Consider the following 15,323-nt stretch of genomic DNA (forward strand, 5'->3'; position numbering starts at 1 on the left):
CAGGTTTATTTTGGTGTTTATTCTGACGTAAACACGGTCACTGTTGAAAACTTGGCAAGTAGAGAGCAATATAAAGAAGAAATAAAGGTCACTCGTAATTGCTCCACCCCCGACGCCCACGATGACACCTAGGAGGTGTCCCCTCGGCTGCTATTCCCAGCTGGCTGCTGTGCAGGCAGGGGGGCAGAGCACCTGCTCAAGGGCAATGAGGGCGCTCAGCGATCCGGGCTAAACGTCTGCTTTATTCGGGGCTGGTGACCAGAGGCTCAAGCAGCCTCTTCTTCAGGGGATTTTGCCCTGAGTGTCTCCCTGCCGCACCCTCGAAAGAACGTGGTCCGGCAGACGGGACGTCAGAACTCGTCCTTTATGTCAAAATGGGGCTGGTCTTCAGGCTTGAAGTCCAGGTTGGGGCTGCCGTCCTCATTGAGAATTCTCCGGGCCGTGTAGCCGACGATGGGATATTTGGCTTTGTACACTCTGGTGAAGACGTCATCCAGGGACTGCAGCTCCTCGGCCGTGAGGCCCGTCTTGGGGAGAAAAGCCCAAGACAGGTGCGGGGAGGAGTCAACTGGGTTTGGCACCGCCTCTCACCATCCCGCCCGCCTTACTCTCCCCACACCCCCAGTGCAAGAGAAGAAAGGTCCCCAAACCAAATCATGGACAACTGCCTTTTTTAAAGAGACAAGCCTGTGTGTGCATGTATGCTGGGGGTGAGGTGGGGGGAGCCGAGGCTGCGTCATGTGTTGTGGTCTCTGCTGACGTAGACTCCGGGGAACACTCGGCCTGGGCCAGCAGGGGGCGCCGCTGTGCAGTCTGCAGCCACCTCCTCTGCCTGATTGATCCCCGCTCTCTGCACTCCTCGCATTAGAAATTCAGACATCCTTCCCTGCTCTGGAATTTCTGAATTTGTTTCTTTAACGTTGTGGCTTAAGAGTTGGGCTCATCTGGGAGTTCCCACTGTGGCTCAGCTGAAACGAATCCGACTAGGAACCATGAGCTTGCGTGTTCAATCCCTGGCCTTGCTTGGTGGGTTAAGGATCCAGTGTTGCTGTGGGCTGTGGTGTAGGTCGCAGAGGTGGCTCTGGTCTGACATGGCTGTGGCATAGGTCGGCAGCCACATGGCTGTGGCATAGGTCAGCAGCCATAGGTCGCCACAGCTCTGATTCTACCCCTGTCTGGGAACTTGCATATGCTGCATCTGAGCAGTCGGGGTGAATGCCAGCCTTTCTGTTGGGATGACTTAGATCCCAAAGTGGTTTTTGTTAATGCGATTTTCTCCTTCAAAGAAGTACAAGCATGAGGGAGACGCTGCTTTTCAACCCCGTTCATTCTGAAGCCTCCCTAAGCCTCCAAGAATGGCCTGGAAAACGGGTCTCAGAGAGGAACTGCAAATCTATAAGAGGCTGGCGGGGAGGGGGCTGCCAGGGCAGGGGCCTAACTGTGAAGTTCACCGACTTTGATCACAAGTTCACAAGAAAGTGGACTTGACCCTGTAAGCAATGGGGAGCCACTCTTACTCAGAAGGAAGAGTGGCACAGTAAGACACCTACTTCAGGAAACCAACTGGCTACCACACCGAGCTCACTGGAACATAAAACAGGCTACTTAGGGAGCTTCGCTATTGCCCAGAGGTGGGGGCGTGGGGGTGGGCACGGGCCAAGGGGGTGCGACAGCTTGCCAGAGGCTCCTAATGTGACTCACAGTGTCATGGGTGAGGTCTGCAGGGTCCAGGGACATCTTGGCTACCCCTCTGGTGGAGTCCTTCCCGGTCAAGGCGTTGTAGGGGGCTCCTCGTCCATAGAACTCTGCAGCGGGGAGGAAGGGAGAGGATGGCGGGAGCCTGTACACGGCAGGGGGCGGGGCTTCTGAGGCCCCGCCCAACCCTGGAGAGGCCCCGCCCGACAGGACAGCCCCCAGGACCCAAGTCCATTAAGGCGCCCCCAGCCTTCCAGCTGCATTCCACTAATTCAGAATATGGAGGAAGTCACACAGGCTGGGTTGAGAGGTGACTTTTTAAAGATACAGAAGGAAAATAATCTCGGAGTTCCCATCGCGTCTCATTGGTATGGAACCTGACTAGTACCCATGAGGATGTGGTTCAATCCCTGGCCTCCCTCAGTGGGTTAAGGGTCCCTCATTGCCCTGAGCTGTGGCATAGGTCACAGACGCTGCTCGGCTGTGGCCTGGCTGTGGCTGTGATGTAGGCTAGCAGCTGTGGATCCTATTCGCCCCCTAGCCTGAGAACTTCCATATGCTGTGAGTGCAGCCCTAAAAAGACAAAAACAAAACAAACAAACAAAAACCTCTTTAAAATATTTAGGAGTTTCCTGGTGGCCTAGCGGGTTAAGGATCTGGCTTTGTCACTGCCACGGACATGGCCAAAAAAAAAAAACTTTTTTTTTTAATGTAAACAAGAAAAATGATCTGTCTTCTTAAATGTTCTTGGAAACCAAATCCACTTCCAAACAGCTTGTGTCTGGTATCGAATACACAATGAACCATTACAAAACTGCTTCCATGATTTCAGTGGTAGTTTCCATTAGGGAAACCATGAAATGGCATTAAACTGTTCTATAATGTTCTATGATCTCAACTCTTTGCTAAGTAACACTCTTCCTCTCACTGCTTTACCCAGGGTAAATCACCCAGTTTGACTCTGATTCTATGGGCAGCGGGGAGCCATGGAAAACTGAGCAGGAGCATGAGATGATTAGAAAAAAACTGTTGAAGTACAACTGACAAAGACTGCTACCTCCGTCCAGGGGAAAAGGACTTGCCCAGCGTTCCCTCCCCTTCCCTCAGACCTCCAGCACCCACTCTGGCTGCCACGCTCCTCAGAAGTAAGGATGCAAAAAGCCAAGCCACTTACCCTTTCCCGAAGTGACATCAAACACCACCCCTTTGACTGCCATGTAGATGGGCTGATCTTCCTGGAAAGCAGGAGAGAAGAGCTGAGGAGGAGCCAACAGCCCGGCTCTCCCAGCTCAAGTTAGAAAAACCCCTCCCCACCCGGGCTGAGCACAGGGTGGTGGGACGGTCCCAAAGCAGCCTTATTGAAAAGTGGCAAGTATCATGACAAGCTTAAGGCAATGCCTTTCTTAAAAAAAAAAAAAAAAAAAAAAAAAAAATCAGGAATGGAACAACTCTATACAGATTAAAATTTCTAAAGAATATTACATGATGAATTGCTTAAATCAGTCCACATATGTACATACATAGGTGTAATCAGTATCAACAATCTATTTTATATTTTACTTCTTACAGGTAATGTTAGTTCACACAAACACTCTCCTGTATTCAAGTCACCAAAACGGCGTCACTTAAACAGTTCTATCTTATTTTAGAGATACTGTGCACTTGCTCGTTTAGCCATTCTTCTCTTTGGGGAATTTAGATTGTTTCCAATTCTTTAGAACTATAATGGCAGCATTACCAATATCTTTCTAGAAGTTACTTCAAATTTGTTGAGTTTTTTTCACTGAGGCCTATTTCAATATATCAAATTCCTAGGTCAAAGTAGATGAACCATCACTTTTTATATTTTATTAGTTTATCCTTCAAAAAACCATTGACAGTGCTAGCAACGTATAAGTTATGCTGTCCCCTTGCAGTTCTCACAATGTACACTTGTAGCATGTAACAAGGGTTTTACACTTTTTTTTTTTTTTTTTTTTGCTATATTCATGGGTTTACTAAAGAAGATAGAAAAAGAAATGTAATTTCCAAGGACAAGGACTCTGGAAGAATTTTAAGTTAAAACCAGAAGGAACCATGAAGATAATCTAACACCTTCAAGTTACAGATGCACCGTCATTATTCAGATCCAGGGAGACTCTAAGACTTGCCCAGAGTCACAGAGCAAATCGGAGGGGAAGCAGGTTCTGGACCCCAGAGCCAGGGAATCCACGGCACAGTCCCCTCTCTGGCCTGTCCCGCCAGAGGGCCCAGAGCACCCGGACAGTGCACCTGTCTGGGACCAGGAGAGGGTTAGTGTCCTGGGAAATTCATTCAAAAGACCCAGGGCACTGGGGGTTTGGCGTCAGTAGACGCAAACTATTACACTTAGAATGGATAAGCAATGAGGTCCTGCTGTGGTGCACAGGGAACTGTATCTGGTCTCGGGGTAGAATATGATGGAAGATAATATGAGAAGAAGAATGTATATGTGTGTAAAACTGGTTCACTTTGCTGTGCAGCAGAAATTGACAGAACATTGTAAATCAACTATAATAAAAAAAATATATTAAAAAACCCCAAAGACCTAGGGCCACGAAGAAAAAGGAAGTGGGTTGGAGGCACCCAGATGTTAGGAACCAGGGGAGCCGCCGTGTAAGTGATGGGAGGCTGTTCTCTTGGGCTTGTCTTACCACCTGGACTGCCTCCCTGCCTGTGGCCAGGCAGGGCCAGGACAGAGTGTCACCTGAGCTACCATGACAAAGGGATACAAGAGCTGTGGGGCAGAGGAAGGAGGGCCTCCTCCACAGCTGGGAGAGCCCTGGAGCCTGGTGCAGGCAGGAAGGCCATCGGTTCCTGAGCCTCCAACATGCCAGACCCTGTCCCGGAGGCTGGTGGACAGAACAGAAGTTTCTCACCAGTGACTCTTCTCCTGGAAAAAGAGGGAAACTACTACAGATATTTTCTGCTGCAGAAATACCTAGGCCCTCCAATGGCCTAAGGCCATGTTTTTTTTATTTAGTATTAAAAAAATATTTTTTATTTTTGTATTTTCTAGGCCCACTCCCGCAGCATATGGAGGTTCCCAGGCTAGGGGTCCAGTCGGAGCCGTAGCTGCCAGCCTATGCCAGAGCCACAGCAACGAGGGATCCGAGCCACGTCTGCAACCTACACCGCAGCTCACGGCAACACCGGATCCTTAACCCACTGAGTGAGGCCAAGGATGGAACCCGCAACCTCATTGTTCCTAGTCGGATTCGTTAACCACTGAGCCACAATGGGAACTCCAGGCCATTTTTTTTTTTTAAATCTACAATTGGCATTGGTAACAAATTTGTAGGTCATGGAATCAATTTTGTGATTTATCAACAGATTTTTTTTTTCTTTTTAGGGCCACCCCCATGGCATATGGAAGTTCCCAGGCTAGGGGTCAAATCAGAGCTATAGCTCCCAGCCTATGCCACAGCCACAGCAACACCAGATGCAAGCCAAGTCTGTAACCTACACTGCAGCTCACAGCCACACTGGATCCCCAAACCACTGAGCAGGGCCAGGGATCGAACCCACATCCCCATGGATACTAGTCAGGTTCTGCTGAGCCACAACGGGAACTCCCAGATTTTTTCATTTCAAATGAAATAGGAGAGAGTTCCTGCTATGGCTCAGTGGGTTAAGAACCAGACATAGTGTCTATGAGGATGCAGGTTCAATCCCTAGCCTCGTTCAGTTGGTTAAGGATCTGGTGTTGCTGTACTTGTGGTGTAGATTGCAGCTGCAGCTCCAAGTCAGCCCCTAGCGTGGGAACTTCCATGTGCTACAGGTGCGGCCGTAAAAAGAAAAAAACATTAAATAGGAAAAAAAGTGCACAATAGAACATAAACTAGAAAACATCAGAGTGCATCACACATAGTAAGAATGAGCATCACTTCATGGCAATTTTGTTCAGTTGTGTGTGTGTATACCTGGGTAGGATGCAAAATATAGTCCTCGGAGTTCCCGTTGTGGCGCAGTGGTTAACAAATCCGACCAGGAACAATGAGGTTGCGGGTTCCATCCCTGGCCTCACTCAGTGGGTTCAGGATCCAGCGTTGCCGTGAGCTGTGGTGTAGGTTGCAGATGTGGCTCAGATCCCTCGTTGCTGTGGCTGTGGCATAGGCTGGCAGCTACGGCTCTGATTAGACCCCTAGCCTGGGAACCTCCATATGCGTGGGAGCGGCCCAAGAAATGGCAAAAAGACAAATATATATATATTCCTTAACCCGGCCAAAACGTCTGCAAGGCGCCATCATTCTACCATATAGTTAGGGTGGTTTCACCCCTTTACCCACCTGCCTTCACCATCTGGACCTTCTTTATTGTCTGTCCAGAATGATTCTTTCAGAGGAAGTATAGTCCTACTCTTCACTACCGTTAAGTTTTTAGAAAGAAAACAGGTGTAACCTCACCCCCCTTGGCACAGACTCCAAGGAGAGCTGGCGACTGAGCACAAATGCCATTTACAAAAAATAGCCCTGAAGACTAGAGGGGCCTCGGGCAAGTTCAGGGTCCAGGGTCGCTGTAAATCAACTCTATTTCTGGTCATGCTTGCCTTCTGCTATCTTCTTAGCTGACCCAATATACCCCGGAACAGGTCATTGCCTGGAGTGATGGATTTTTTTTTTTAATTTTTATTTTTTTGTTTTCCAGGGCCACTCCCGCGGCATATGGAGGTTCCCAGGCTAGGAGTCTAATCGGAGCTGTAGCCGCCAGCCTACGCTAGGGCCACAGCAATGCCAGATCTGAGCTGCATCTGTGACCCTCACCACAGCTCATGGCAACGCCGGATCCTTAACCCACTGAGGGAGGCCAGGGATCAAACCCACAACTTCATGGTTCCTAGTCAGATTCGTTAACCACTGAGCCACAACGGGGACTCCAAGATTTAAGGGTGTTTTTGTTTTTTTGTCTGCCTGGAGTGATGGAAAGGGAGCCTCTTGGTGGTTCATTTTCTTTGAACAAAGAAAGGCTGGAGAAAGCGCAGCCTGGTGCGCCTCTGTTACTCACTAGCCGTGTAAACTTGGGCAGGTTACTTAACTTCCCTATGGCCCCCTCCTCACCTGAAAAATGAGGAATAAAAATGATCACAGCAGCCCCTCCTCGTGGGTCCCCACTGAATGAGCTAATGCTTTAAAGCGGTTAGGACAGTGCCTGGCAGAGTTGGCTCTATATTCAGTGTCTGTTAAAGAGAGACATCTGGTCCCAGGCCCAGAAGTCATGCTGAGGGTGTGGAGGCAGGCAGGGGAGCGGGGGAGGGTGTGGGGCCAGCCCTCCCTGCATTCGGTATCCTACCGTGCAATTAAGGCAGAAATATTTTTCCGAGGATGGCAAAAATCCGTTTTGTACTTGGAGAGTGGAAGATGACATTCCCTCTGGAACTTCCACATGCCACAGGCTCGGCCAAAAAAGAGAACACTCACACTAAGCAGGATAAAGAAAGGCTGCAAATAGACTTGCATAACTCCAACAAAGTTCCATCATCAAAGGAGTACAGATCAGGCAGAGTTTTGCTGTCAGATGACTTATTTAATTAAAAAAAACAAAAACAAAAAACACCTTCTGGAGTTCCCGTCGTGGCGCAGTGGTTAACGAATCCGACTAGGAACCATAAGGTTGCAGGTTCGATCCCTGCCCTTGCCCAGTGGGTTAACGATCCGGCGTTGCCGTGAGCTGTGGTGTAGGTTGCAGACGTGGCTCGGATCCCTCGTTGCTGTGGCTCTGGCGTAGGCCGGTGGCTACAGCTCCGATTAAACCCCTAGCCTGGGAACCTCCATATGCCGTGGGAGCGGCCCAAGAAATAGCAACAACAACAACAAAAAAGACAAAAGACAAAAACAAACAAACAAACAAAAAAAAACCACCTTCTGGGAGTTCCCGTCGTGGCTCAGCGGTTAACGAATCCGACCTGCATCCAAGAGGATGAAGGTTTGATCCATGGCCTCACTCAGTAGGTTAAGGATCCAGCATCACCATGAGCTGTGGTGTAGGTTGCAGATGTGGCTCAGATCCTGCATTGCTGTGGCTGTGGTGCAGGCTGGCAGCTGTAGTTCCAATTCGACCCCTAGCCTGGGAACCGCCATATATCACAGGTGTGGCCCTAAAAAGCAAAAACAAAAAACAAAAAAACAAAAAACGCCTTCTGGTTTTCAGTTTATTCAATTTCCAAATTGCGCAAGAGGATAATGGACCTGTTACACTGCCTCTTGTTTGTATCTTTAATAATTTTAAGCTAATCAAAATAATAGCAGCTAAGATTGATTAATGCTTACTATGCTAAGACTAAGCCAGGTCTGTGCTAAGCACTTTGCATATCACCATCTCATTTAATCCTCACAAAACCCCCTGATAGAGTAGGACCTCTTATTACAGCCCTGATGGTGGCTGGCTTCTGGGTCAGTTTGGGTTCGCTACAGTATCCAGGTGTTCAGCACTTAGGAATCCAGGTATTGCTGTGGAGGTATTTTGAAGATGTGATGAACGTCCAGTCGGTTGACTTTACGTAAAGGAGATTATCCTGGATAATCTAGGTGAGCCCGATTGAGCACCGTCAGCTGAAAGATCTTAAGAACAGAATTGAGGTTTCCCCGAAGAAGAAGAAATTCCAGCACTAAGGCTGCAGCATCTGCTCCCGCATAGGGGTTTCCAGTCTGCCCTTCCTAGTAGCATTCAGACTTACCTAGCCAGCCTGCATGATCACATAGATCAATTCTTTAAATATATATTTTTTATTTCATATTTTATTTTTTGTCTTTTTGCCTTTTCCAGGGCCGCTCCCGCGACCTATGGAGGTTCCCATATGGAGGGGTCTAGCCAGAGCTGTAGCCACCAGTCTACGCCAGAGCCCACAGCAATGCGGGATCCGAGCTGCGACTGCGACCTACACCACAGCTCACAGCAACGCTGGATCCTTAACCCACTGAGTGAGGCCAGGGACCAAACCTGCAACCTCATGGTTCCTAGTCGGATTCGTTAACTACTGCGCCACGACGGGTACTCCTAAATATATATATATATATTATATTGCTTTAAATTGTTTTGTTTTAAACTGGTTCTGTTTCTGGTGGAATCCTGAATGATACAAGTACCACAGATTGAAAAAAAAAAAATTGAAACTCCAAGAAGTTTAGCTACTTACCCAAAAGGATGCAAACTCAGATTATGAATCAAAGGTATAATAACTCTTACAGAGTGACCATACAATGTATTATACAAACAGTAATGTTTCTGAGATTGAAAGAGGGTGCTATTAATAATTATTCCAGGACAGTAGACATAAACCAGAACCAGCTTGGGCAGCGCTCAGCACAGAGCAGCTCTAACCAGTGGCACTCAACCGCCCCTTTCCTCTTGCTCTCTCTGCCAACAGGCATCCCCTGGGTTCCACACCCAAAACAATTCTTTCCTTAACCTGCTTCCAACTCCAGCTTCCCTCTCTCCTTCCTGCAAGTGAGAATCAATCAATAACATTGGCATAAAAAAGCAAGGGGCTTTTTGGGAGTTCCCACTGTGGCTCAGCAGAAATGAATCCAACTAGTGTCCATGAGGATGAGGTTTGATCCCTGGCCTTGCTCAGTGGGTCGGGGATCTGACAATGCGGTGAGCTGTGGTGTAGGTCGCAGGTGGGGCTGGGATTCCTCATTGCTGTGGCTGTGGCTGTGGTGGAGGCCGGCAGCTGTAGCTGTGACTGGACCCCTAGCCTGGGAACTTCATATGCCACAAGTGTGGCCCTAAAAAGCAATAAATAAATAAATAGCAAGCAAGGGACTTTTCTCAGTCCTCATCCTGCAGCCTGGGCACAGTAACCTCCACTTAGAATGCTCTATTTTCTTGAGGTCTGTGCTGGGGGGTGGGGGGTGGCAAGATCACCTCCACATTGGAGATTCATGAGGAGGACTCATAAAACTCGGCATATGGTCGTCCTCAGAGCCAGGATTTATGACAGTGAGGGAATAAAGATACACAGCTGGGCCCTAAAGGGAACAGACGCAGGCGGAGTCTAGAGGAATCCACCTGCCGGCCTCCTTATGCCCTCTTCCTCCCATGAGGGGTCGCACTCAGAGCACATTCCTTCCCCGGCAACAAGATGCAGCAACAGGTGTGTGATGTTTCTGCCCAGGAAAGCCCATGAGAGACTCGGAGCCCAAGGTTTTTACTGGCGGCTGGTCGTGCAGGCCCTCTGTGCCCCGCAGTGTTCAACACAAACCCAGTTTGTACGAAGAGCTCAGACTGAGCCCCCTTCATCTGTGAGGGCAGTGCCGAACGTCCTGGAAACCCAGACACCAGCCAAGAGCTACTCTTGCAAGAGGGCCTTCTCAAGAGGGGAGGCCTGCTATGCTACCTCTTTTCTGCACAGATTTCCTGCCCCTCTATCATCTAATTCTCTTCTGCTCCAAAAGGTGGGGTCCCCTAACATCTAATCACATCCCTCCCTCCCTCCTGTGAGCTCAATGACTCAGGTTTCTAACCAACCTCTTTACAGTCAGGGATGCCCAAACTAGCACCACTGCCCAAGGGCCAGGTTTCTAAGGCCCCCTTGCGAATCTAGTCCATCTAAGGCTGCTGAACTTGGAGGTTAGGGAGCCCACACCAGAGGTTTTTAACTAGACAATATTAGGCTCCTTCCTTGTTCTTCCATGAACCGGTGGCCCGCCTCAGTTTCCACAGTATAAAACAGGAAGTTGATTTTTTATCAACTCTAAAATCAAGTTCCCTGATTCCCCCACCAAGCTGTACCCCCATCTCTTGATCTAATATCAGCCCCCCAGCCCCCATGGCAAGCATCTTGTTCTCACACTCCACCGCCACCACTCAGGACCCCAAAGACCCGAAGGGTCAGCTGACTGGAGGAGTATCCCGGGCACTGGGTACCGCGGACAGGGGTGGATGTGCCTGGGGGCAGGGCGGTTTTTGTCTCCAAGCTTCGAATCCCCCTCTGCCCTCACCCCAGCTCTCGCTCAGCCCCGAGAGCACAGCGTTAAAAGCCAGTATGAACTAGTCTGAGGAGTCGACTGCGTTGGAAGCCCAGGATCCGGGGCAGGAAGACGGTGCAGGGAAAGCCTGCATCACCCCTGGCTGCCCCCGTTCCCCCCAACGCAGGCCTTGCGGTCCCTCGCTCGCTCCCCCGCCACTCCCGCAGGGAGCCGGCAGAGGTGTCCGCCCCCATCTGACGCTTACACTCAAAACAGGGAAGTTTTGAGGTTCGTGGACAGACCGCCAGCCAAGATGCGTCTCAAGGAACCTGCAGAGAGGGACGCGCCGGGCGCGGGGTGTGGTTTGCGGGAGGGGGCGGCAGGGCGCCGCGGCTGCTCGGGACGCCCCCTTGGCCCCGGGTGGCGATCTGGGCCTGGGGAGAGGGGCCCGGCAGGCCCCGCGCCCAGCGCCGGGCCGGGGCTCCGGAAGGGGGCGCCTGCCGCCGCCGCGACTCCGCCCAGGCCTGCGCCGGGCCCGCGCTCCCCGGCTCACCTCGTCCCCGCCGTAGCGGGCCAGCTCCTCCTCCGTGAAGAGCCGCACCGGGGGCCCCCGCTCGGCGGGGCGCGGCGTCTGCCCGGGCCCGGCTGCGCGGAGCCCCGCGGCCAGCGCCAGGACCAGGGCGAGCGCGGCCAGCCGTCGTCGGGACGCCGGGCCCGCCATGGTGCGCGCGCCGAGCCGGGGCTGGAGCGGCCTGGGCGGTGGAGCCCGTGCGCGCCCGCCCCGCGGGCCCCGAACCCCGCCCCGCGCGCCCGCCCAGCGCCCGCAGGCCCGGGGGCCGGGAGCCGGTCCCGACTCGGCGCCCTCCGCGTGCTGCCGGGGCGGGCGGCCGCCGGGCCACCGAAGCCGCGGACCGAGTTAGGATAAATCCGGCCCCTCGACTCCAAACTTCGGACTGAAAGTTGCGCCAGAGAGTGGCGTGTGTTCCCGCAGTTTCTTGGTTAGGTCCAGGGCGGGCGCAGCCCGACATTCCAGCACCTGGGAAGGTATATTTATAACCTAGAACCCCCCACTTCATTAATTCACTTTTACTTTTGGCTGATTTTTTTCCCCCTTCCCAGTTGTATTTAAATTTCGTGTCCCAAAGGATTTTTGCAAAGTGGAGGGCACGTGTAAGATATGCGCGGAAGTAATCATTGCTAATGTTTGTGCAAGGATTTCTTCATTGATTTATTCAGCAAATACTTTTCGAGCGCTTCCGTGTACCGGGTCACTGGAGACACATCGCTGAATAAGAGAGATCCAGGCCCAATGGAGTTTACATTCTATGGGCGAAATAGACAAGTAAGATACATCAGTAGTGTGTTAGGTGGTGATGCATGCTAGGGAGAAAAAAAATAAACGGACAAAGGAAATAAGGAGCATTGGGAGTTGCAATTTTATTTTTTATATCATTTATTTATGCTTTTTAGGGCCGCACCTGTGGCATGTGGAGGTTCCCAGGCTAGGGGTCGAATTGGAGCTGTAGCTGCCGGCCTACACCACAGCCACAGGACCGCAGGATCTGAGCTGCATCTGCGACCTGCACCACAGCTCCTGGCAACATGGGATCCTTAACCCACTGAGCGAGGCCAAGGATTGAACCTGCATCCTCACGGATACTAGTCACATTCATTAACCACTGAGCCACGATGGGAACTCCATAAATCCTTTTTTTTTTTTTTTTTTTTTTTTTTTGTCTTTTTGCCTTTGCTAGGGTCGCTCCGGAGGCGTATGGAGGTTCCCAGGCTAGGGGTCTAATCGGAGTTGTAGCCTCTGGCCTACGCCACAGCCGTAGCAACGCCGGATCCTTAACCCACTGAGCAAGGCCAGGGATCGAACCCACAACCTCATGGTTCCTAGTCATATTCAACTGCTGCTTTTTGTTGTTGTTGTCTTTCGTCTTTTTAGGGCCACACTCGTGGCATATGGAGGTTCCCATACTAGGGGTCTGCAATTTTAAATAGGCTGACTTGGGAAGGCCCCAGGAAGAAGGCAGTATTTGTATAAACATCTACAGGAGGTGAGGGAGGTAGCCTGGGGGAGGACCATCCCTGCGAAGGGAAAACTTTTTAAATGCTGAGGAAGGAGTGCTCTGCTTTCTGGAGGAACAGCAAGGAGGGGAGAGGCGTAGGGTAAGAGGGATGGAGGTGAGAAGGCAGATCTTCTGGGGCCTCGCCGCCTATTTTTGAATGACTTTGGCTTTTGTGAAGAGTGGGTTAAAATGTTATTTTAACTCACAGAATGACTCTGGCTGTTGTGTTGAGAAGAGACTGAAGCGGGAGCTACTGCAGTAATCCAGGCAAGAGAGGCTGGTGGTTTGCACCAGGGCACTAACAAGGGAGGTGGTGAGAAGTGGGTGGATGATGATGTGTTTGGAAGGTGTGGCCGACAGGATTTGCTGAATGAGACGGGGCTTCTGAGAGACAGAGAAGAGTCAAAGATGACCCTGGGGGTTTTGGCCTGGGCAGCTGGAAGGATGGAGTTGCAATTTACTGAAGTAAGGAAAGACAGGCGGAGAAGCAGGTTTAGGGGAAGATTAAGATCGGGCTTGTTCAGTTGGAGAACACTTAGATATCCAAGGCGAGTTATCCAGTAGACGGCCGTGCGAGTCTGGAACTGGAAGAAGAGTTCCAGGCTAGAGGTATAAATTTTGGAATCCTTGATATATAGGCTGTATTTAAAGCCGCAGAATAGATGAGGTCATGAAGGAAGGGCTTGTGGATAGGAAGGAGGGAGGACTGAGATCTGAGTTCTTGGGGACGTGCCAGCATTTTTTGATGGAAGAACCGGCCACCAAAGGTGGGCTGGCTGTGTGTCAAGCACGGGTCCAGCATTTTGATGTGCATTGAAGCATTTAATCTTCACTATAACTCCATGAAATAAGAACTGTTATTATCACCCAGTTTACACCTGATGAAACGGAAGTGCAGAGACCTTAAGTAAGTATCCTGCGTCCTGGAGCCTGCCCCTGACCTTCAGACTGTCCCTGACCTCTTCGCAGTGACGTCACCAAGTTCTCCTCCATGTACTTCTGCAACAGAATGGGTTTCTAGTGCCGAGTAGCCTCAGCAGGATCTGTCCACAAATTGTCTGAATTTTAATTTCCAATTAGGAACATACCAGCCAGCCTCCTAGATAGGACTGTGTTGAAACTCAAGATGCTATGGACGTGGAAAGCAGTATAAGCCATGCGGTGTCCATGTCACTCCATGCCATGGGGTCTCCAGGCTAGATGAGGACCCTCTAAGCCCTCAGAACATCACCCCCTTCCTGGTGCGCCATATTCCTTGGCATATAAGGCAATGCTTCTCTGCTTGAGCCCATTCTGCCCCTACAGTTCTATCTGTTTAGACCTGTTCTGAGTCCAGAGAAACTCCCTATAATTTCCACTGATCAGATCCAGCTTCCCCGTCTTTGAGACACTGAGTGTGAGTCTATAATTTATTTGTTTTTTTAGGGCCACACCCACAGCATATGGAAGTTCCCAGGCTAGGGGTTGCACTGGAGCTGTGGCTGTTGGCCTACACCACAGACACAGCAACGCCAGGTTCAAGCCGCATCTGTGACCTATACGGCAGCTCACAGCAACGCTGAATCCTTAACCCACTGAGCAAGGCCAGGGATCAAACCTGCCTCCTAATGGATACTAGTCAGGTTCATAACCCGCTGAGCCACAATGGGAACGCTGGTCCTGGTGGTTTTAGAGTTTGGAAGCCTAGGTCGCCTAGCTGAAGCGAGGACCGCAAAAAACCTTTGTCCTGGGGGCTGGAGTTTTAGGAGGGAAGCATCAGGGGCAGAGAGCAAGAGAAAGAAAAGCCCTGGCTTCCACCCTGCCCTGATCCCCTCCAGTCTGGCAGCAGTACTTCCTCTTGACTGAACCCAGTGGAAACCCAGCCTTCAGGGCCAGTCCAGTGACCCAGAGCTGAGCAGGAGAGGCGAGGATGGAATCTGAGAGCAAAGCCCAGGACTAGGAGTTCCCGTCGTGGCTCAGTGGTTAACGAATCCGACTAAGAACCATGAGGTTGCAGGTTCGATCCCTGGCCTTGCTCAGTGGGTTGGGGATCCGGCGTTGCCGTGAGCTGTGGTGTAGGTCTCGGATGCAGCTCGGATCCCATGTTGCTGTGGCTGTGACGTAGGTTGGTGGCTACAGCTCCGATTAGACCCCTGACCTAGCCTGGGAACCTCCATATGCCGTGGGAGCGGCCCAAGAAATGGCAAAAAAGACCAAAAAAAAAAAAAAAAAAAAAAAAAAAGCCCAGACTAGCACAGCCCAGCCTCCACAACCTGGCCTCTGCCTGCTCCTAGGACTATACTTTTCTTCTTTTTTATTTTTTATTTTTGTCTTTGCCTTTTCTAGGGCCGCTCCCACAGCATATAGAGGATCCCAGTCTAGGGGTCTGATCGGAGCTGTAGCCACCGCCCTACGCCACAGCCACAGCAACGCGGGATCCGAGCCACGTCTGCGACCTACACCACAGCTCATGGCAATGCTGGATCCTTAACCCACTGAGCAAGGCCAGGGATCAAACCCACAACCTCATGGTTCCTAGCCGGATTCGTTAACCACTGAGCCATGATGGGAACTCCTTTTTAAAATTTTTACTGATGTATACTTGATTGACAATGTTGTGCTAGTGTCAGGTGTGCAGCACAGTCCTGCATTT

The 15,323-nt window shown here is 50.8% G+C and overlaps 1 protein-coding gene across 1 annotated transcript; it reads right to left on the minus strand.

Annotated features, from left to right (window-relative positions):
- Window positions 1-4: 4 nt before the first annotated feature.
- Window positions 5-11,380, minus strand: NENF (neudesin neurotrophic factor). The gene is made up of 4 exons (XM_021063856.2): window positions 11,173-11,380; window positions 2,870-2,930; window positions 1,702-1,805; window positions 5-527 (listed from the first exon to the last, which is right to left on the minus strand). Exons 1-4 carry the CDS (start codon window positions 11,338-11,340, stop codon window positions 351-353), a joined length of 510 nt encoding a protein of 169 aa, XP_020919515.1. The 5' UTR covers window positions 11,341-11,380; the 3' UTR covers window positions 5-350.
- Between the last annotated feature and the right edge of the window lie 3,943 nt (window positions 11,381-15,323).

This window comes from Sus scrofa, chromosome 9, assembly GCF_054392235.1.
Source record: "Sus scrofa isolate SSC_HxYL_T2T_F1_AM1 chromosome 9, Sscrofa_HxYL_maternal_Yorkshire_Landrace_v2.0, whole genome shotgun sequence".
Taxonomy (NCBI): Eukaryota; Metazoa; Chordata; class Mammalia; order Artiodactyla; family Suidae; genus Sus; species Sus scrofa.